This window comes from Grammomys surdaster, unplaced genomic scaffold (assembly GCF_004785775.1).
Source record: "Grammomys surdaster isolate TR1022 unplaced genomic scaffold, NIH_TR_1.0 166, whole genome shotgun sequence".
Lineage (NCBI taxonomy): Eukaryota > Metazoa > Chordata > Mammalia > Rodentia > Muridae > Grammomys > Grammomys surdaster.
This window is the reverse complement of record NW_021604614.1, coordinates 14,954,423-14,975,853: the sequence shown is the minus strand read 5'-3', so window position 1 is coordinate 14,975,853 and position 21,431 is coordinate 14,954,423. Positions and strand designations below refer to the sequence as shown.

The 21,431-nt window shown below is 47.0% G+C and overlaps 1 protein-coding gene and 1 long non-coding RNA gene across 3 annotated transcripts in view; one reads left to right on the top strand and one right to left on the bottom strand.

The window, feature by feature from the left end:
- Positions 1 to 4,772: 4,772 nt before the first annotated feature.
- Positions 4,773 to 12,429, bottom strand: LOC114620149. Of its 2 annotated transcripts, none has more exons than XR_003711274.1 (3): positions 12,325 to 12,429; positions 10,672 to 10,801; positions 4,773 to 4,927 (listed from the first exon to the last, which is right to left on the bottom strand). It is a non-coding gene; the product is annotated as an uncharacterized LOC114620149 (long non-coding RNA). The 2 variants fall into 2 exon arrangements; XR_003711273.1 differs by having other exon boundaries at positions 4,912 to 4,927; positions 10,538 to 10,801.
- A 114-nt stretch (positions 12,430 to 12,543) lies between these two features.
- Positions 12,544 to 21,431, top strand: part of Naa25 (N(alpha)-acetyltransferase 25, NatB auxiliary subunit) — a 52,935-nt gene continuing 44,047 nt past the window's right edge. The window contains exon 1 of the mRNA XM_028765897.1: positions 12,544 to 12,617. Coding sequence (XP_028621730.1) covers positions 12,560 to 12,617 — 58 coding nt within the window. The 5' untranslated portion in view covers positions 12,544 to 12,559. The remainder of the gene's footprint in view (positions 12,618 to 21,431) is intronic.

Below are 21,431 nucleotides of genomic sequence, written 5' to 3'. Positions count from 1 at the left end.
GTGGAGGAAAGTTCCAGATGCCCCCACGTGTTCCCAGTGTGATATAAATACATTCTGGAGAAATAAACAAGAGAATGGCAGTCTCTCGTCTCCTGGAAACAACTCACTGTCCTCAATGTGAACGTGACTCAGAGGCTCCTTTGGAGTTTACTGGGGGAGGAGAGGACAACTCAGGAGGATGACGAACCCTGAGGAAATGCTGAGTTACCCCAGCCTCAGCCTCAGCTTAAAATTTGGGGTTTGTTAAAAATTAAAGATTCTGGATCGGTGTGTTGGCACACGCCTTTACCCCCAGCTCTGGAGAGGCAGAGGCAAGTGGATCTCTGTGAGTTCGAGGCCAGCTTGATCTACAGAGCAGGTGTACACAGAGAAACTCTGTCTCAAATATTTCATACATCATGTGTCAAAATGTCATAATGAAGATACTAAATACTTAAAATTAATAAGATTTGGTCTTGGATATCCCCTTCTTCACATGTGTAGATTTGGTCTTGGATATCCCCTTCTTCACATGTGTAGATTTGGTCTTGGATATCCCCTTCTTCACATGTGTAGCAGATTAACCAAATGTCATAGTCTAAACGTCCCCTCTGGGCTCGGACAGTTTCAACATTGTGGAATTTTGGATAAAGCCCCAGGGGAAGTGATGCCCTGCCCTTCTGACCCAAGCTAAGCTCAAAGCCCTGCTAGAATGGGGGAGGGGAGCCCCTTGTCCTAGCCTATGCCCACCTTCCCAACCCCTGCCTCTGCTCAAGGCTCAGCCTCTCCCTGACAGAAAGCTTCAGGTCCTAGTCCTTGCAGTCAGACCCTTCCCTCCCTCCCTCTTTGAATCCCAGCGGCTGCTGAGATTCACTGATCCCAGACCTGATGCCCAGCTTGTACTGGGCCTCATGGAAGAGTCTCCATACTTGCTGAATTATATCAAGGTGTGCGTGGGTTTTAACTCCAGCTCCTCCCAGTTGATGGGTTTGGTTTTGTTGCTTCCTGATAGACATTAAACGTTACCCTCCTAGTCACTGACCGGCACCAAATTTGTTTTCTTTTGAGACAGGATCTAACTGTATACACTTGGCTGCCCTGAAGCTCCCTGTATAGACCTAACCCACAGTGCTCTCTCCCTGAGTGCTGGCGTTAAAGACATACACCACCACACCTGACTCCAAATCGGTTATGAAACTGAATTCCCCTTTGAAATGTTTTTTCTACCCACGAGCGCTCTTGTGTGTAACAGGGATGCTGTTAGAATGGCTCTGGGTCTGAATCAGGTCCCTCCTCCTACTGTGTGGTTTCCAGAGATTAAACGCTGGTTAAAAGTGGCAACAAGCAAGTTTACCTTTGGAGCCGCTATCTCAAGAGTTCTAGGTTCCTTTTTATTCTCTAGCAGGAAGTGAATCTCTGGATCCTTAGCAATGTAGGCAATGCCCAACCCTGGACACTGTCCCTTCCTTTACCCATCTTCTCCAGAACTGCTGGGACAAACATACTGTTTGTGTTAGTTTACATTTTATTGGGTAGCCAGGCGGTGATGGCGCATGCCTTTAATCCCAGCACTTAGGAGGCAGAGAGGCAGGTGGATTTCTGAGTTCGAGAGTTCGAGGCCAGCCTGGTCTACAGAGTGAGTTCCAGGACAGCCAGGGCTACACAGAGAAACCCTGTCTCGAAAAACCAAAACAAAACAAAAAAACAAAAAAAAATAAAAAAAGCAAAAAAATACATTTTATTGGGTTATAATTACATACAGTGAAGTTCATAAATATTTTTTATTACATTTATTTATTTATTTTCGTGCACGGGTTTATTCCCGGCATTCTGGAGGCAGAGACAGATGGACCTCTGAGTTCGAGGCCAGCTTGGTCTACAGAGTGAGTTCCTGGACAGCCTAGACTGCACAGAGAAACCTTGTCTCAAAATAATAATAATAATACACACAAAAAGGAAATGTATTCACAATTGTGCAGCCAAGCCATTCTGTCGTCTGATTGTCGTGCTGGCCCCTACAGAAGCAGGTCCATCTTTGCTCTTTCCTTCATTAATTTCTATTTCTACAGACTTGCCTGAGGAGTTCTTATGAAAGGAAGCATAGGACGGGCAAATCTTGTGACTGGATTTATTTAGTCTATCTATCTATTTATCTATGAATCAATCTATCTATCTATCATCTATTTTGTAGAGCATCTTCTACCTCTGCCTCTCAAGTAGCTGGAAATCACAGCTGTGTCCCACCACGCTATATGTGGTGCTGGGGTTCGAACCCAGTGCTCCGTATCCGCTGGGCAAACCCTCTGTCTTCTGAGCTGCACCTCCAGCCCCTTTGCCTTCCTTGCTTCTCTGTGCTGGAGGTCACAAGCCATATGCTCTGCACTCACTGAGCTCCTGCCTCAGCCCTCCTTTATTACTGGGGACACAGTTGTGAAACCACTGCTAGTAGTCAGTTCCCTATGGGAGGTGCAAGGCTCAGGAACATTCCGTGGGTGTATTTTCTGAAATGCAATGTGCCCATTATTTTTCCAGTTCTGAAGCAGAGAGCCCGGAGATGACGGAGATGATGCCAGCTATTGAAGCGAAGGAGGGTAGATTGCGCACTGTTTGGACAGGAAGGAGGGGGTTCAGCTGACATCTGGGGGACTCATACATATTCATGAGGAGGACAGGGATTGGACCGTCGTCCTCAGAGCATTCTGGGACACTTTCCAGAATGTCTGGTTACTAGGCAGAGTTCCCAGGAGTTGTGGCTCTATCCCTCCGCTGACAGCTTCATCCTTCAGTTCCTGCACATAGCCTTCTGGTGTCTACAGGAGATGGCTCAGAATCACGTGCATCTTAACCTGTTTGTTTGTTTGTTTGTTTTTCTAGAAAACTCTCATTTTTTTTTCTCTCCTAGTTCTACCTAAGAAAGTAAATACCCGGGCTGGAGAGATGGCTCAGTGGTTAAGAGTACTGACTGCACTTCCAGAGGTCCTGAGTTCAAATCCCAGCAACCACATGGTGGCTCACAACCCTCTGTAATGGGATCCGATGCCCTCTTCTGGTGTGTCTGAAGACAGCTACAATGTATTCATATATAATAAATAAACAAATAAATCTTTTTTTAAAAAAGTAAATACCCCACCCAGCATGGTGGCACACACTGTAACCTTAGCATTTAGGCAGTGGAGGCAGGAGAAGCAAGAGTTTAAGGTAATTCTCAGCTACATAGGGAGTTCAAGGCCAGCCTGGGCTACACAAGACCTGTTTTAAAACTGAAGCCGGGAGCCAGGTGGTGGTGGTGGTGGTGCATGCCTTTAATCCTTGTGAGTTTGAGGCCAGCTTGATCTACATAGTGAGTTCTACAACAAGAGACGCTGTCTCAAAGCAGCCCAAAATACAAAAATACAAAAGAACCTATCTGACAATCTAAAGCATGGGCAGGGTGGGGGTAGAGGGGTAGGGGGTGGCGAGGGGATATCTGTGAGTTCCAGGATGGTTACAGTTACATAGTAAGACAGACCTATCTCAATAAATAAATAAATGAATGAATAAAAATCCAATAGCGCCAAGACAAGCAATTTATAGTGTGTTGGGGGAGGGGCATGGATTGAAATGCCTACCTTCGCTGGACAGTGATGGCACACGCCTTTAATCCCAGCACTTGGGAGACAGAGGCAGGTGGATTTCTGAGTTCGAGAGTTCGAGGCTAGCCTGGTCTACAGAGTGAGTTCCAGGACAGCCAGGGCTACACAGAGAAACCCTGTCTCGAAAAAACCAAAACAGAAAAAAAAAAAAAAAAAAGAGAAGATGCCTCCATCAGCCTGGGGACAATCTTCTTGACTGACGATTCATGCTGAAGGGCACAGCTCACTGTGGCTAGTGTCACCCCTGGGCAGGTTGGTCTGGGGTATAAAAGAAAACAGAGCAGGCCAAGGGAGCAAGGCAGCAGGCATCTTCCTCATGGCCTGTGCGTCAGGGCCCCGCCCTGACTTCCCTCCGTGACGCAGTGTGACTTGGATGCTTGAGACGAACCCTTGCCTCCCAAGTGGTTTGACCATAGTGTTTATTCCAGCAATAGCTACCCCAGCTGAGACACCCACTGATGGCACAAGGCTAAGCTCCTTACTAGAGAGTGCAAAGGCACTGCTGAAGATGGGTCAGCAGTTAAGAACACTGGCTGCGCTGGGCGGTGGTGGCGCACGCCTTTGACCCCAGCACTTGGGAGGCAGAGGCAGGCGGATTTCTGAGTTCGAGGCCGGCCTGGTCTACAGAGTGAGTTCCAGGACAGCCAGGGCTACACAGAGAAACCCTGTCTCGAAAAACCAAAAAAAAAAAAAAAAAAAAAAAAAACACTGGCTGCTTTCACAGAGGACCTAGGTTCAAGTGTCAGCACCCACATGACAGCTCATAACCGTCTAAGCAATTCCAAGACACCCAACACCCTCTCTGGCCTCTGCAGAGAGCAGGCAAGCACGTGGTATACTGACAAACATTCAGGCAAGGCACCCATCCCCACAAAACAAGATAATGATGAAAAAAGTGTGATATGAATAGTAACACTAAGGGGTCCAGAACATGATCAAACTGATCAAAAGAATAGAAACACGCACATATCCGAAGTAAGGGCTAGAGATGGTTCAGTGTTTGAATGCTTGCTGTTCTTCTTCATTTAAAGATTATTTATTTTACGTATATGAGAGCCCATTTTGCATGTACGCTGCATGCAAAAGAGGGAATTGGATCCCATTACAGATGGTTGTGAGCCACCATGCAGTTGCTGGGACTTGAACTCAGGACCTCGGGATCTCTTAACCACTGAGTCATCTCTCCAGCCTGCTTGCTGCTCTGCTCTTCTAGAGGATTCCCAGTTGATTCTGGCTCTTAACACCCACGTTAGGTTGTTCACAAGGGCCAGTAACGCCACCTCCAGGAGACAGCCTCGTCCGGCTTGTGTAGACATCTGAACACACAAGGAACAAACTAACATGTGCATGTAAATTTAAAAACGTTAAAGCGACAAATTCATCTTAAGCACTTGAAAAAATGCAAATTAGTATTCGTGTTATCAGAAGCACGGAGACTTAGAGAATACTATTCTTTCTTTTGGGTTTGGTTGTTTTGAGATAGGGTTTCCTGTGTGTAGTCCTGGCTGTCCTGGGACTCACTCTGTAGACCAGGTTGACCTCAAGCTCTTAGAGATCTGCCTGCCTCTGCCTCCCAAGTGCTGGGGCTAAAGGCTTGTGCCACCAGGCATGCTTGGAAACACACTTTCACCATGAAAGTGACAAAGATCTAGAAGTCTGAGAAAGGACTCATGGACAAGAGAATGTCACTTTGTATCTGTGGTGCGGATGGTGAGTGCTGATTGGTACCACTGTAGTGAAGTATGATAAAGAAATACCTACCTACGCCTTAGATGACAAAGCAATGCATCTCTCTGCAACCGGAAAGCCAGGCAGCAGGAGCAGCAGGAGGTTAGAAATTCAAGGTCTTTTTTTTTTTTCTTTCTTTCTTTCTTTCCTTTTTTCTTTCTTTCTTTCTTTCTTTTTTTTTTAAGACAGGGTCTCTAGAGTAAGCCAGGCAAGACTCAAACTCACAGTCCTGGGTCATCTTGACTACATAGTGAGTTTAAGTCAGCCTTGTCTACAAACAAAACCAGGTTGATTTGATGCCATTTAAACTACATACATCTAAATAACGTGTAAAATAATTCTACATCTAAGGCTGGGTATGGTGGCACACACCATTAATGCCAGCCAACATGTGGAGCCAGAGGCAGGAGGATCTTTGTGAGTTTGAGGTCAGTGGCCAGCCTGGTTTACATATCGAGGGCCAAGACAGCCAAAATTATACAGTGAGATTTAAAAAAAAAAAAATTGCCGGGCGTTGGTGGCGCACGCCTTTAACCCCAGCACTTTGGAGGCAGAGGCAGACAGATTTCTGAGTTCAAGGCCAGCCTGGTCTACAGAGTGAGTTCCAGGACAGCCAGGGCTACACAGAGAAACCCTGTCTCGAAAAATAAAAAAAAAAAAAATATCCCCAGTGCCAGGAAGTAGAGATAAGCAGATCTCTGGGGATATCTGGCCGGGAAGTCCATGGTGGAGCTGGCCAGCACCATGTCCCAGTGAGAGACCCTGTCTCAAAATGCCTGAAGGAGTCAGGAACGCACACATAGGTGCACCCATGCGAACATGCTCTGCAACACACCTAAATTCCAAGAAAAACTCAAAAAATAATATACATCTGACCAAAAAAAAAAATCACATTTGGTCTGTTTTCTTAAACAAGAAAAAATAAGACATGATCTAATTTTGGAAAATGGCCGAGGCCATTTTGCGCTCATTTGCCACCTGGTGGACACAATTAGAATTGCAAGGAACCTCAGCTCCTCATTAAACCAGAAAGGAGATGTAGGCCGAGCGTCTCCATTTTGATGAGGAAAATTCACTCCTTGAATTTTTGCAGGTCAAGACCATGACCAGTTTATCTAAACTCTTTTTTAAAAAAAGATTTATTTTTATTATTTTGGGTGCTGGAGCGATGGCTCAGCAGTGAACACTGGCTGCCCTCGAAGAGGACCCAAGTTCAATTCCCAGCACATAGTGGCTCACAACTGGCTGTAACTCCAGCTCCAGGGAATCTGACGCCCTCTTGTGGCCTGTTTATTCTGTGATGCGTAAAAGGTTAGGAGGAGGTACCAGGACATCAAGACCAAAGGAAAAAACTCAAAGAGTCTTTTGGACAAGACACCCAGAAGCACCACATCCAAGTCCTGCACCGATGTCACTTTCTGTACTCCAGCTTGTGATGTGCGGTGTGGTGCCTCCGTGGTCCTCCCTGCCCATGAGGAAGAAGACCTCTCTCAAGAGCAACTCATTTGGTCTATCTGGAAAAATTGAAGGCACTGTTTAATTAGCACCTGCTGTATACCATAATGGCATCTGCAGGTGTTCTGGGCTCTCAACAGCAGAACAGAGATGGGTTTTTACCGTCCTAGGGAGTCACTTTGTGCCCTGAAATGGCTCAAGCCTTTCTTTGAAAGGGTGTGGAAGCTGCCCCTGCAGAGCAGGTAAGGACAGGCCCACGGTTGGCTCCTGGCTTCACTCTCAGGCTCTGAGGAGAAGGGAAAGACCAAAGGTATGATTCACCCTGCTTAAATTCTAAACAGACTTTAAGAATACAAGGAAGTGTATCCTACCAAGGGCTGACCTAATGTTCCAGAGACTTCTCTTAGGGGGCCCATAGCACCCCTAGCCTTGCCAAGTCCAGAGCTAGCTGTCACGCCAGCCCAAGTTCCCATGGAGCACTGACAACCGAGGTAGCAGTAAAGGCAGAGCTGAGAGGCCATAGGTCTGGCCAAGAGCCAGCTCAGCTCCACCCTCCCTCTCCCCACATCCAAAAGTAGTATGTTTTTTCTACTCTGCAAATGCTTTTCATTCTTTTTTCAAGACAGGGTTTCTCTTCGCAACCTGGCTGTCATAGAACTCACTCCATAGACCAGGCTGGCCTCAAACTCTGAGACCCACCTGTCCCCCCAGTGCTGGGATCAAAGGCAGAACCCACCACCCGGCTGTCGACTTTGCAAATCCTCAAGTACTTCACCCATGCCTTTCCCTTGAGTCAGACTGAACCCTTGCCTCCTCCCTTCTCTCCCCTCTCTGAGCCCAACCTTATCCAGATCATTTCTGGTCACACCGTCCCAGAATGGTCTAGAGTCACTTCATCTAACGTTTGCCTTCCTAATTAAGTCTGGCATTAAATTTTTAAAAAAGAATATGCATCTGTACATGACTTTATGAGCACTGTGTGCATGCAGTGCCCATCGAGACCACAAGAGGGCGGCAGATCACTCAAAACTAGTTACAAGTAGCTGTGCGCTAACGTGTATTTAGGGGAAAGTATTGATTCCCTAATTGGTTTTTGATTGTGTCAATAAAGGAGGCAGAAGCTAATCATTGGGTGAAGGGGAAAAGATGGGACTTCTGGGTCCCAGGAAGAAGAAAAAGGTTCGAGAGGGAGGAGTCAGAGCAGGCGGTTGAGCAGAGGATGTGGCAGACATGTAGGTCTCAGGGCACCAGTAGTTTGTAGCCTCCGCCATGGGCGAAGGCCAAGGAGGACAGGGCAAGATATTCTTCACTCAGACATTGAGTTATCTGGCTATCTGGTGTTTTCCATCTGCGATGACTAGGACAGGCAGGGGAAAGGCACAGCTGGGGCAGTCTTTGGCGGCTTGGCCGGAGCTAGCCTCGAGAGGTTGTAGGAGTTACGGCAGAGCTCTGGAGAAAGAGCTAGCGTGATTTTAAAATCACACGCAACCGGCTGGAGAGATGGCTCAGCGGTTAGGAGCACTGACTGCTCTTCCAGAGGCCCTGAGTTCAGTTCCCAGCGACCACATGGTGGCTCACAACCATCTGGAATGGGATCTGATGTACTCTTCTGGTGTGTCTGAAGACAGTGACAGTGTACTCACATAAATAAATCTAAAAAAAAAAAACAAAAAAAACAAAAAAGGATTCTTCTATTTAAAAAAATTACACACAATACATGTAGGTGCTGGGACTTGAACCAAGGTCCTCTATAAAGAGTAGCCTGTGCTCTTAACTACTCTTAGATACCCTTAGATAGGATCTCTTCGGTCTTTGTCTTCCTCCCTCTACCTGCTGAGTAACGTGCTTATAAACTTGTGCCTCCAAGCTTGGCCTGGCTAGTGGGGAGTTTGAAGGGATGGAACCGTGAGATTCCCCCTAAGGTACTTTGCTGGCTTGCTAACGGCAAACAAGGATGCCCAGTTGAATTGGAATTTCAGGCACACAGGTGAATAACATTACACATGCTCTAATTATATTTTGTTTGAAAATCGTATTTTGGTAATGATTTTTTTTTGAGTTGGGATACCTCTCTGTCTGTGTATCTGTGTATCCCTGGCTGGCCTGGAACTCACAGACATCCATCTGCCTCTGCCTCCTGAGGGCTAGGTTAGAAGTGTGGCCGTCACACCTGACAGGGATAGTGGGTTTATTTGTTTGTTTGTTTGTTTGGTTTTGGTTTTTCAGACAAGGTCTCATGTAGCCCAGGCTGGCATGGTTCTCACCATTTAGCCCAGGCTGGTCTTGAACTGTCCATCTTCAAAGGATGGGATTATAGCCAAACCCCACAGTGCCTGGTTCAGGGAACTTTATTTATTTATTTATTTATTTATTTATTTATTTATTTATTGTTATTTGTGAGTTTAAACACATTTCAACAATCTAGAGCAGGGCTCAGCAAAATGTACTTGTGTGTGTGTGTCTGTGTGCGTGTGTGTCAGAAGTTAACTGCAGCTGTCATTATCCATTGCTGGTTGTGGTTTATTTTTATTTTATGTGTATGGAGATGCTTGCTTGTATGTATGGTGGCTATAGAGGGCAAAGGGGACAGACTTGATGCCCCTTTTGGGTTTCTTGTGTGCTTGGGCACACTCCTGTGCATATGCTTGTTTTTTTTTTTTTTTTTTTTTTTTTTAGTTTTTCGAGACAGGGTTTCTCTGTGTAGCCCTAGCTGTCCTGGAACTCACTCTGTAGACCAGGCTGGCCTCAAAGTGCTAGACTTACTTATTTTTATGTATGTGAGTACACTGTAGCTGTCTTCAGACACACCAGAAGAGGGCATGGGACCTCATTACAGATGGTTGTGAGCCACCATGTGGTTGCTGGGAATTGAACTCAGGACTTCTGGAAGAGCAGTCAGTGCTCCTAACCGCTGAGACATCTCTCCAACCCCTCTTTTCTTTTCTTTCTTTCTTTTTTCTTTTTCTTTTTTTTTTTTTGGTTTTTCAAGACAGGGGTTCTCTGTGTAGCTCTGGCTGTCCTGGAACTCACTCTGTAGACCAGGCTGGCCTCAAACTCAGAAATCTGCCTGCCTCTGCCTCCCAAGTACAGGGATTAAAGGCTTGTGCCAACACTGCCCAGCTGTGCATATACTCTTGCTCACACACTTAAACAGTAAAAAATTTAAAACGAGAAATAAATAAAAGGTGAGAAATTCTCAGGGCAGGTGAGATGCCTCAGCAGGGAGGAGCCCTTGATGCTCTTGCAGAGGAATTAAGGTCATTACCTAACTAACATCCATGTTGGGCAGCTCACAAGCACCAGAAAATCCAGCTCTAGAACAAACCCAATGCCTCTGACCTCCTTGGCCTCCTGTACTCATGCATATAAACACACAGAGAGACATACACACATACATATAATTTAAAGTTTAAAAAAAAGTATTTTTTAGCTGGGCGGTGGTGGCGCACGCCTTTAATCCCAGCACTTGGGAGGCAGAGGCAGGCGGATTTCTGAGTTCGAGGCCAGCCTGGTCTACAGAGTGAGTTCCAGGACAGCCATGGCTACACAGAGAAACCTTGTCTCGAAAAACCAAAAAAAAAAAAAAAAAGAAAGAAAGAAAGAAAAAAAAGAAAAGTATTTTTTGAGACAGGGTCTTTCTATGTAATTCTAGCTGTAGGAACTTGCCATATAGACCAGGCTGGACTTCAACTTACAAACATCTGCCTGTCTCTGCCTCCTGAGTGCTGGGCTTAAAGGCTTACCCCAACCGACATCCCCCACAAGAGTGATTTTTATCTTTCATCGATTTACAAATAAAAACTCCGTTCTTAGCTCGAGGTTTGTACAGGAAGAAGTGTTAAGCTCATTGCTAGAGCAGAGTGTTTGGTTCACAAACTTTGATGCGAATCAGGCTGGCATGGTAAGGCAGGCTTGTAGTCCCAGCTTCCTTGAAGGCTAAGGGGAGAGGATTTCCCCGGACTGCAGAGGAAGTTCAAGGCCCATGTGGACAACTCGTGTGACCCCATCTAAAAAATCAAAAGTAAAAAGAGTGTTGGGGATGTCATTCAGCAGAATATTCTCCCAGCATGCATAAGGACCCAGGCCCAGTGTCCTGATCCACAAAAACAAACCAACAATAAGACATCCACCAAAGCTAGTGTGGTACCATACAACTGTGCTCCAAGAATTGAGGAAGTTGAAGCAGGAGGATCAGGACTTTGAGGCCAGCCTAGGTTATGTGAGACCCTGTCTCAAAAATCCAACACAAAGAGGCTAGAGAGATAGCTCGGCAGTTATGAGCAGCGTTTGCCCTTCAGGAGGACCGGAGTTTGGTCCCCAGCACTCACATTGTGCCTGAAAGCGTGCTGTAACTCAAGTCCAGGGATCTGACACACTCTTGTAGCTTTACTTGTGGTGACCCCCCCCCCCCCAAACCATGAAATTATTTCATGGCTACTTCATTAACTGTAACTTTACTGTTACCAATTGTAACGTAAACATCTGATATATGACCCTGTGTGGGTCACAACCCACAGACTGAGAACCACTGTGGTGGAGGGAGGGAACGGAATCGGTTTAAGTTCTCCTCTGACCTCCACACTCTCACTGGGTATTGGAGTGCTCCGACACAGAAACACAGAAACAGGGGGAATAACCAATGGTCAGCCTTTAACACTTGAAGTGGACACATTGAAACAGTTATCCATCTGTACAGGGTACTATGTATTGTCGTGATACATGTATACATTGCGTAATGTTTAAGTCCTTAAACTAAATCAGTTCATCAAACATGTATCATTTCTTCTCCCTCTCTTTTGAGACAGAGTCTTACTATGTAGCTAGCCCAGTTTGGCTCTACCTACCTTCTTGCCTTAGCCTTCAGTGCCCTGGTTACAGATACACACCTTTTATAGCACTTCTTAGTGGTTTTGGGAAAAAAGTGGAAGTGTTACAAAACCCAAATCCATTTACATGCCGCTGGAGAAGAGGCACCATGAACTGAGGCCAAAATTGTTGGTGCAAAGAGGAATGCCCGTAAATAAGGCAACCACCTGGTGGGAGAACTTATTTATTTATTTACTTATTTATTTATATAGAGTTTCTACATAGCCTCTGCTGTCCTATGTAGTTCAAGATAACCTCGAACTCAAAGAGATCCTCCTGCCTCTGCCCCAGAGTGCTGGGATTAAAAGTGTGTACCTTTAGCTCCTTGTCACTCTCGCCGCCTATTTAGCACTCATTAACCCCGTGCTGGGCGAGTAAATCTGTACAAAAGAAAGGTAATGATAACGTCTAGCGCCGTGTGAATATTAAAAACAACCTACTTAAACAGTTTGAACTAGTGTCTAGACACGCACAGAATTGAGGACAGAGAAGGGGCGGAGGAGGGCTCGTAAGCTTTTTCTACAGTTTCACTCTTGGGCAAGCACTTTCCCAGGGCTCACACTCAACAAGTTCCTGGTTGCTCCACAATCAAGGTCAAGGCCAACTGGTTCTTCTAGATGTAGGATTGAGCCGCATTCTCGCTTTCCACGCCTCTCCCTCTTACCGGGAAACAGCCTTCCGCAGCGACATCTGCCCCTAGGGTCCAGACGATTCCGCTGGCAAAATCAAACCACAGCGCCAATTAAAGGGGAGGCGAGCCTCCCCTTCCACGCAGGCGCACTAGGTCGGAACTGCCCTCCGCTATCGCGATACGTCGGCGAGATCGACGCTGGCCCTTTAACGGCCCCTTCCCGGGGGCCTGACCAGCGCGTGCGTACTGCGGTTCTGCGCTTGTCATCATGGCGACGCGGGGCCATGTGCAGGACCCTAACGACCGGCGCCTCCGGCCCATTTACGGTGAGTACCCGAAGCCGGCCTGTTAACCACCGCAGCAAGCCGAGGCCTGCCCTGGCCGGGGCGAAGGCCCAGGAGGGCCGCTGGGGGCGCGCGCGGTGCGAGGCGACGAGGGGGCGGACCGCGCGGGGCGCTAGGCCGCAGCCTCGGCCTCGCTTATGCGCCGGCCCGGCGTTGCTGCTCCCTGAGGCGACAACGGTGTGTGCGCTCAGCTGTCAGGCCGCGCGGGTCGCGCCACTGCTTGGAGACCAGCGCTACCACCAGGTTGCTTTATTCCAGTCGCTCCCGAGGAGCCCCGCGGTCTTTCTTGCAGGTGACAACCGGCTCCAGCGTGACGGTGGTGGGAGCGCCTCCCTGATGGGAGATGCCCCAGTGATGGTGGTTCTGGTTACCAGGCTGAGGATCCGGGGGTTGTCTTACGGGATGTAGTCTAGTGCACTTGGAGAAACTGAGGCCGAGAGAAGGGAAGGGGCTGATGCAAGGTCACTCAGATCGAGCCTCATCCTGATGCTTGCTTGCTCAGTGCAGGAACAGCTGCTCTGGGCACACGTGGGAGGCGGGGGGGAGGGGGTCGCGGGCCCAGAATAGCTGGGAAGAGACGGCAGTAGCTGGTGTCGTCGTCGGAGCGGCCGGCCAGGCTGCTGGAAGGGTTTTCCTTTCAGCACCGTGTCTGAGGTTTCTCTCTGCAGCTTGGCTTCCTCGTGCTTACATGCCTAGTGGATCCCTCTCCACGGCGCGCATCCCAAACCCACAGGCTTTAAGGTGTACCTTATTGTCATCTTCCCCACCGCAGTAGAATAAAAGAATCACAGAACCGAGTCAGAGAGAAACACTTTGCAATAACTGAGATGTTCTGTCATTGGAAGTGGTGCCTTCTCTTTTGCGATGCCTCTCCTCGTTGATGGGTGTGTGGTCTTGTCTCAGGTACTGATGAGGAAGGAAGCTTTAGCAAGGTCAGTGGATTTTTTTTTTTTTCTACAGTAGACCTCACGTTTTCTCTGCGGCTATGTGTTTTGGCCTCTTTCGTTTTGGGTTATTTTTTTTTCCCCTCTTGGCAGAGTGGGTGCTTGTGTCTCTAGCAAATTATATGTGGGGTTTTGCCAGTTTGATGTCTGTGCACCATGTGCGTTCCTGTTGCTTGGAGAGGGCCTCAGGATCCCCTGGAACTGTAGTTACAGACCAATAAGCCAGGATGTGGGTGCTGGGACTGGGACAGGACCTCACTATGTAGCCCTTCACTGCATGGAACTCCTAGAAATCACCTGCTTCCTGCCTTCTGAGTGCTGGAATTAAAGGTGTGGGCTACTAGGCCCAGCTGCTCTTTTCTTTTTCTTTTTTTTTTTAAGACAAGGTAGAACAGCTGGAAGCAAAGCTGCAGCTATCCTGCCTCTGCCTCCCAACTGTTGGAAATACAGGCATGTGGCCCTATGCCCAGTAGTCAGACTTTCATGTGTGTTTGATGGCATTTTTTTTTAAAATTACGTTTGTTGAAATATATTTTGGGCGTGTGTGGTGGGGTGCGGCCACACGAATGGTATTTATTGTGTGCCAATAGTGTTCAGAGGATACTATGCAAGAGGGAGTTGGTTCTCCCCTATCATAAAGGTCCTGGGGATATCGTAAAGGTTGTCAGGAATGGTAGCAACCTCCAGAGCCATCTCAATGTCCTTAAGGTGCTATGTTGTGTGATGGCTTGCTTACCTTCCCATCACCTGTTTCTAGCAGTAATGGCTCTGCGCAGTGGATAATCATGAATTCAGAACACTTAATCCAGTCAGTGCCCTTGAGTCAGTGCCCTTGTGCACGGGCACACACACACACACACACACCTTAAACAGCTGGAGCAGTGAGCTCGCTGCTCTTAAGAGGTTTAGCTAGCTCTAATACATCCTGGACTTGGGATTTGAACTCCAGGCTCACTGTCTTAACCACTGTGCTGGAAATTGCATCACTCTGATTCGTCTAAGATCACAGAGGTGGGGGCTAGCAGAAAGAGGACTCAGATTTCCCCTTTGCTGCACATCCTGCCTTTGCAGGCCCCCTATGGACCAGGCTTGTCTCTGGCTTGCAGCTGTTCTGCTTCTGGGTAATAGAAAGTAAAACCTAAGAGAAGGGTTCATGGTTTGTGAATCACATCCTTACACAGACACTGCCTGCTGACTTCTCCTTTTTCTGAAAAGTATTTTATAGAAAGACTAAAACCTTTTAAAGAATAATTAGCCAGGCAGTGGTGGCGCACGCCTTTGATCCCAGCACTTGGGAGGCAGAGGCAGGTGGATTTCTGAGTTTGAGGCCAGCCTGGTCTACAGAGTGAGTTCCAGGACAACCAGGGCTACACAGAGAAACCTTGTCTCGAAAAACCAAAAAAAAAAAAAAAAAAGAATAATTAGATTTATAACATTGTTCTTGAAGACCAAGGAGAACGCTGTTGGTCTTATGTTCAGTTACAGTTAATAGTGTTTTGAATTGTTCAATAAAAAGCACCATTTCACATTGCCAAACATCAGGATATATTTATTAATCAGAGTGACAGGTCGTATTCACAAAGTGAAGTCTGAATTATGTGGCTTTTGTTCCAGCTAGTAGAGAGAGTAGAGGAGGGCTTCTGAGGGGCTAATATAAAGGGGATAGCCTTGTTACAGGCTTTGAACTCACAGTTCCTGAATTTTGTTGTTCAAACACATTGATGCTCCTAAACAACTACTAGTCCTTAAATCCAGACAGCACTAGCTGAGCCATGAGCAAGCTCATCAGCACGGAGCACAGCCACAGATTGATGCTCAGTGTTAACTGAGAGCTAGTCGCTGTAGGGAACCGAAGGCTGGACAGATTCCTGGGCTCGGGCTGTAAGGAGGGAGTTGTAGGGTTGGGGTTGAACACAGACTTCTATAGTCCAGACTGGCTGGGAGCTCCCTAAGTTTCTCCTGCTGGTCTCAAGACTCTCCTGTCCCAGTCTGAGTGCTGGGATTAAAGGCTAGAGCCATCCTCTGCCTTTTTGAAACAACCTCTTGCTGATTCTCACCTGTTGACACTTTAGTCTGAGTTGGGGAGCCTGGTGCTTTTTTCCTGCTGTTCTTGCCTATGTTGAGGCTGTGAGATAGCTCAGTGCAGAGGCACTGGCTGCCTCTCCTGGTCATCTGAGCTCCATCCTGGGAACCCACATGCTCTTAGGAGAGAGCCTTCTCTGGGAAGTTATCCTCTGACTCTCGTACGCACAGCACTAACCTGTCAACACACACATGCACACCCACAATCCTTTGTTCTAGTCTGTTGTGCATTGCAGTCTTGTCTTAGGTAGGGTCAGGTGTAGCATGATTACAGCAGACTCTCCAATGACAGTCACTTCATTGATGAGTTAGGATGTTTCCCTTGGATGTCTAGTCAAACCGTAAGGCAGGTAATTATTTTGCTGTAGCTCATTAGTAAAAACTTGAAAGGTCTTCAATCAAGGGTAATTATGTATTCCGAGTCTTTTGTTGGGCAATGTTAACTGTGTGAATCTTAGTAGTGACAAGGTATTATTTATTGTGACTGATGACTGTGTGTGTGTGTACACATGTGGATGTATGATGACTGTGTGTATGTACACATGTGGATGTATGATGACTGTGTGTGTACACATGTGAATGTATGATGACTGTGTGTACACATGTGGATGTATGATGACTGTGTGTATGTACACTCATGTGGATATATGACTGTGTGTGTGTACACATGTGAATGTATGACTGTGTGTGTACACATGTGGATGTATGATGACTGTGTGTGTGTACACATGTGGGTGTATGACTGTGTGTGTACACATGTGGGTGTATGACTGTGTGTGTGTGTACACATGTGGATGTATGACTGTGTGTGTGTGTACAAATGTGGATGTATGATGACTGTGTGTGTGTGTGTACACATGTGAATGTACATGCATGTAGAGGCCAGAGGCCAGCCTTGGGTATCATTCCTCAGGTACCTTCTGCCTTGCTTTTTTGACTCTGGGTCTCTTTGGCCTAGCACTTGCCAGGTAGCCTAGACTTCCACCAGTCTCCCAGGGACTGACCTGTCTCTGCCTCCTCAGCACTGGGACACAAATGTGCCACAAATGTGTCCATCCTTTCTACTTGATTCTGGGGTTCAAACTCCGCTCTCATCTGTCTGCATGACCAGTACTTTACCTCCTGAGCTATTATGCCAGCCTGTTTGACTTTCTGTGGAAATTTCACTTGGTACAATACCCTTTCTTAGCTGGGCAGTGCTGTTCCATGTCTTTAATCCCAGCACTTGGAGGCAGAGACAGGCAGATCTTTATGCATTCAAGGCCATCTTGGTCTACAGAGCAAGCTCCAGGACGTCTGGAACTACATACAGGACTACTGCTGTAGCCAAGGCTACAAAGCCTGGGGGGGAGGATATGTACAAAAAAAAAACCAAACTAAACCAAAAAAACACCCAACATTTTTTTGTTTGTTTGTTTGAGACAGGGTTTCTCTGTGTAGTCCTGGCTGTCCTGGAACTCACTCTGTAGACCAGGCTGGCCTCAAACTCAGAAATCCACCTGCCTCTGCCTCCCAAGTGCTGGGATTAAAGGCGTGCACCACCACCGCCCGGCTTCATTTTTTTCTTCTGTAGTGAGAATATAAACACTCAAAAAGCCATGTCTACGTAGGGATGTAGCTCAGTGATAATGTTTGTCCAGTGTGTATGCCACAGGGTCAGTCTTTAGCACTGGGGATAGGGAGAAAAGAAAACAATTCTTGGAAAAAATTTTACCTGGGATAGAGGATTATGGAGACCTGCTAACCTGTTAACCCTGAGAGTTAACAGGAGTCCTGTAGACCAGGCTGGCCTGGAATTCATTGAGATCTACCTGCCTCTGCCTCCTGAGCACTGTGATCAAAGACGTGCGCCACCACACCCTGCTGTAATCATAACTTTACTTATTTTATTTTTATATTGAGTACACTGTCACTCTCTTCAGACACAAGAAAAGGGCATCAGATCCCATTCCAGATGGTTGTGAGTTACCCCGGCCTGTGGGTCGATCCCGACAGTGAGCTACCATGAGGTTGCTGGGAATTGAACTCAGGACCTCTGGAAGAGCGGTCGGTGCTCTTAACCTCAATCTCTCCAGCCCCTGTAATCATAACTTTTTTTCACCAGATGAACTGTCATCTTGGAAGCTTATTGCTGAGTAAGTTCACCCTTTCTAGTTCCTTCTGAACACTGGCTGGCTGGTTCAGCTCAGCTGTTCTGACCCAAACTCCTCTCCAAGCTTACTGAGTCATCAAAACTGATTTCTCACTGAATTGCTCTGCTGGACCTCAGACTAACTCTGGCAACCCGTTCTAATCATCTGGCTCCTTGTCATTCTCTGGCTCGTTCTGTCTTCACCTGCTACCCATCACCTGCTACCTGTCTCTGTAAAAATGTCCCAGTAAAACTGCTTGTCCTCTCCCTCTCTCTTTCTCTCCCTCCCCCTCCTCTTCTCCCTCCCTCTCTCCTCCTCCCTCTCTTCCTCTCTCTCCCTTTCCTTTCTTTCTGTGCTGTTTTCCTGAGAGTTAGGCATATCCTATCTTTGACTCACTATGTCAGTTCTTTCCCGGATTCATCACTGTGTCTGCCCCTCTATTAGACATCACTTCAGTGATGGCTGCATCATTTTACAGACTTCATTGTCTGGGATTAAAGGTGTGTAGCATGTCTACATTCTAGCCAGACACACAGACCTAGGTCTTTGGATGTGATTCCTTGCCAGAGCTGCCTGGTACTGGACTAAATCCCTCCCCAGGAGGTGCTAGAGTTAGAAGTGGGACCGGCGGCAGAGGAACGGGGTCTTGGGAGCTCTCTGAAGGACCAGGAAACTCGTTTTCCTTTGAGAGGTTCGCCCTTCGCATTTATTTATTTCCGAGTCATTTAGTTCAGGTGGACCACACACTAGTTTGTAGCCAAGGCCTTCCACTCCTGACATTGCTGCCTCCACTCCCTGATGCTGGGATTGTAGGTGGCTGAGCTCCTGTTCTGGTTTAAAAGACAGCAGGAAGCACTGAAGGATTTATCCACTCATCAGACTTGTGTTCTAAGGAAAAGCTCAGAATACTGGGTGGGAAATCGGTTTAGATGGTTTTATGGCACTTTTGTTGTTGTTGTTATTGAATGTACTCGGGTGTTTTGTCTGCGTGTGTGTCTGCATCACATGCTTACCTGGTGACTGGGAGGGAGAAGATGTCAGAGTCCTGCAGTTAAGCTGTTGGTGAGCGGCCATGTGGTGAGTAGCTCTTGCACACTGAGCAGCCCCTCTGCCTGCTTTTTAAAGGATGAGAAGGCCGTTAGGCTCAGTTTGAGAGGGTATAGTCCGTCGCAGTGGGCAAGGCGTGGGGAATGGCTTAGAGGGGCAGATGATGGACTAGGCCACATGGAGATACTCTTTTGTCCTTGTCGTTGAGATAGTCTTGTTCTGTAGTCCATGCTGGCCTCAAACTTCTGATCCTCTTGGCTCACCTTCCTGATTGTTGGGGTGGCAGGCATGCACCACCGTGCCAGGCTGGCCTTTTATTTTATTTTATTTTATTTTATTTTATTTTATTTTATTTTATTTATTTATTTATTTTTGGTACAGGGTTTCACTGTGTTGTTCTGGCTGTCCTGGAACTTACTATATAGACTAGGCTGACTTTCAGTTCACACCGTGGCTTTTGTGTACTCCACACATACACAAATAAATAGATAAGTATATATATTTTTTTCTCTTTAATCCCAGTACTTAGGAGGTACAGGTAGGTAGAACTCTGTGAAGTCAAGTCCAGCCTAGTGTACATAGCAAGTTCCACCTAGTCAAGGTTACATAGAGAGACCCTGTCTCAAAAAGAAAAGATAAACAACCAGGAAAAAAGAGAAGTTGGAGGTCATCTTGGCTGCATAGTTCTGGCTAGGATACATGCATAAATCCCTAGGTCACCCCTCTCCAGTAATTATAATATACATCCTTAGTAGTAACAGAAACTTGCATATCTTGCTGGGAGGAAACAATGAAAACAAAATCACTAAATTCCTGTCTGCACGCACTATTCAAAGCATCAGAAAGAAGGGAAGAGACTAGTGAAAAGGCGAGAGAAGGTTACTGGGGCCGAGCTGGCTGCAGGGAAGCCTCTAGTGGGTTCTGGTCCTCTTTGGGAGGGCCACCTACCCAAAAAAATGTTCTCCTTTGGGCTGGTGCTTACCATGCCCTGTGAAGCTTTCTCCTCTGTCTGTCTTTGGGAGGCTAATGTGTTCTCTTAGTAAGGGAATAGCAACAGTCCTCAGCCAAACCACAGTTACCTGTGAATAACTTCTAAAAGGACTTACTAACTTAGGATAGCACACTTACTGGCCTGTTTTGTTTAAGGGCTATGTCTCTAGACCCAGTAGTGTAATTGAAACTTTTCGGGCTGGCGAGATGGCTCAGTGGTTAAGAGCACTGACTCCTCTACCAGAGGTCCTGAGTTCAATTCCCAGCAACCACATGGTGGCTCTCAGCCATCTGTGATGGGATTGGACGCCCTCTTCTGGTGTCTGAAGACAGCGACAGTGGACTCATAAAATCAATCAATCAATCAATCAATCTTTTAAAGAAAAGAAAATCAACTTTTCCCAAAGAAGTTAGAGGCCAATTAATCAGCCTTTGCCCAAGCACTGGGGACAGAGGGTTTGACATCAGGCCAAATGTAGTGCCACAGTGTCACTAGACAGCAGCCCCAGTTGGAAGCTTCCCAGAGTCCCAGGTGGGAACTGAGGGTGGGGTGGAGTGCCGAGGAAGTTAGGAGGCTGCCCAGGTCTCAGCCTCGGCTTTCCTCTGGATGTCTTCTCTTCTCTCTGCCTGGTTCTTCAGACTCATTTCCTTTGGCTCATTAATTGCATTCTTCAGGGCAGACAGACCCTGTTGGCTTCGCAGCCATACTAAGTTGTGGTCAGAGGAGAAGGCTCCCTTGGCAGCCTCTCCTCACACACAGACTTCATCAGGGTGACTCCTTCTTACCAAGTTCTTGCAGTTTTTAAAAGTGCGTTTATGTGTCTGTGTGAGTATAATACTCCATGTGTGTAGTGCCCAGGGAGATCTGAAGAGGGTGTCAGATGCCCTGGAGCTAGAGTGACAGGTAATCGTGAGCTCTCATGTTGTCCTGTGTGAGACCAGGGGTCACTCCAGCCCACTTGCAGGGGGTTTTGGATAGAAGATTTTCTGTTTTGATTTCGTTTCTTGCATGAGTAGAGGCAGAAGGTGGCATTTTCTTTGTCACCATCATCCTGCTTATGTCCCGTGAAGCTTCTGAATGGACTGCTGATAACCTAAGACTCCACGTATGTAGGCTTTTCCACCTGGAGTCGCCCATGGCTTTCTGTGCTCTCAGTGTTGTAGCTTCTGGTTACCATGAAGAAACCTGATTTACTCAGGCTGGGTCAAATGTCCACACTGGGACGGGCTGCAGTCGGGATACTCAGTAGTTCTGTGGTTTAGATGTCGTTTCACCACTTCACCCCAGTGGAGCCCCTTCTCAGAGGCGAGGCCATGGGCAGGTTGGTGCAGAGTATCATAGCCTTGTCTCTTTTAGAGCGACAGAGAACTGTCCTTAGTCCTGACCCAGCTGTGATTGTTTGTAAATAATCACCCTACCAGTTTTAGAGCGATAGAGAACTGTCCTTAGTCCTGACCCCAGGTGTGATTGTTTATAAATAATCAATCACCCTACCGGTTTGAGCTCATCTAGGCTAAGAGAAAGTTTACTTAAGAAAGAAAGAAAGAAAGAAAGAAAGAAAGAAAGAAAGAAAGAAAGAAAGAAAGAAAGAAAGAAAGAA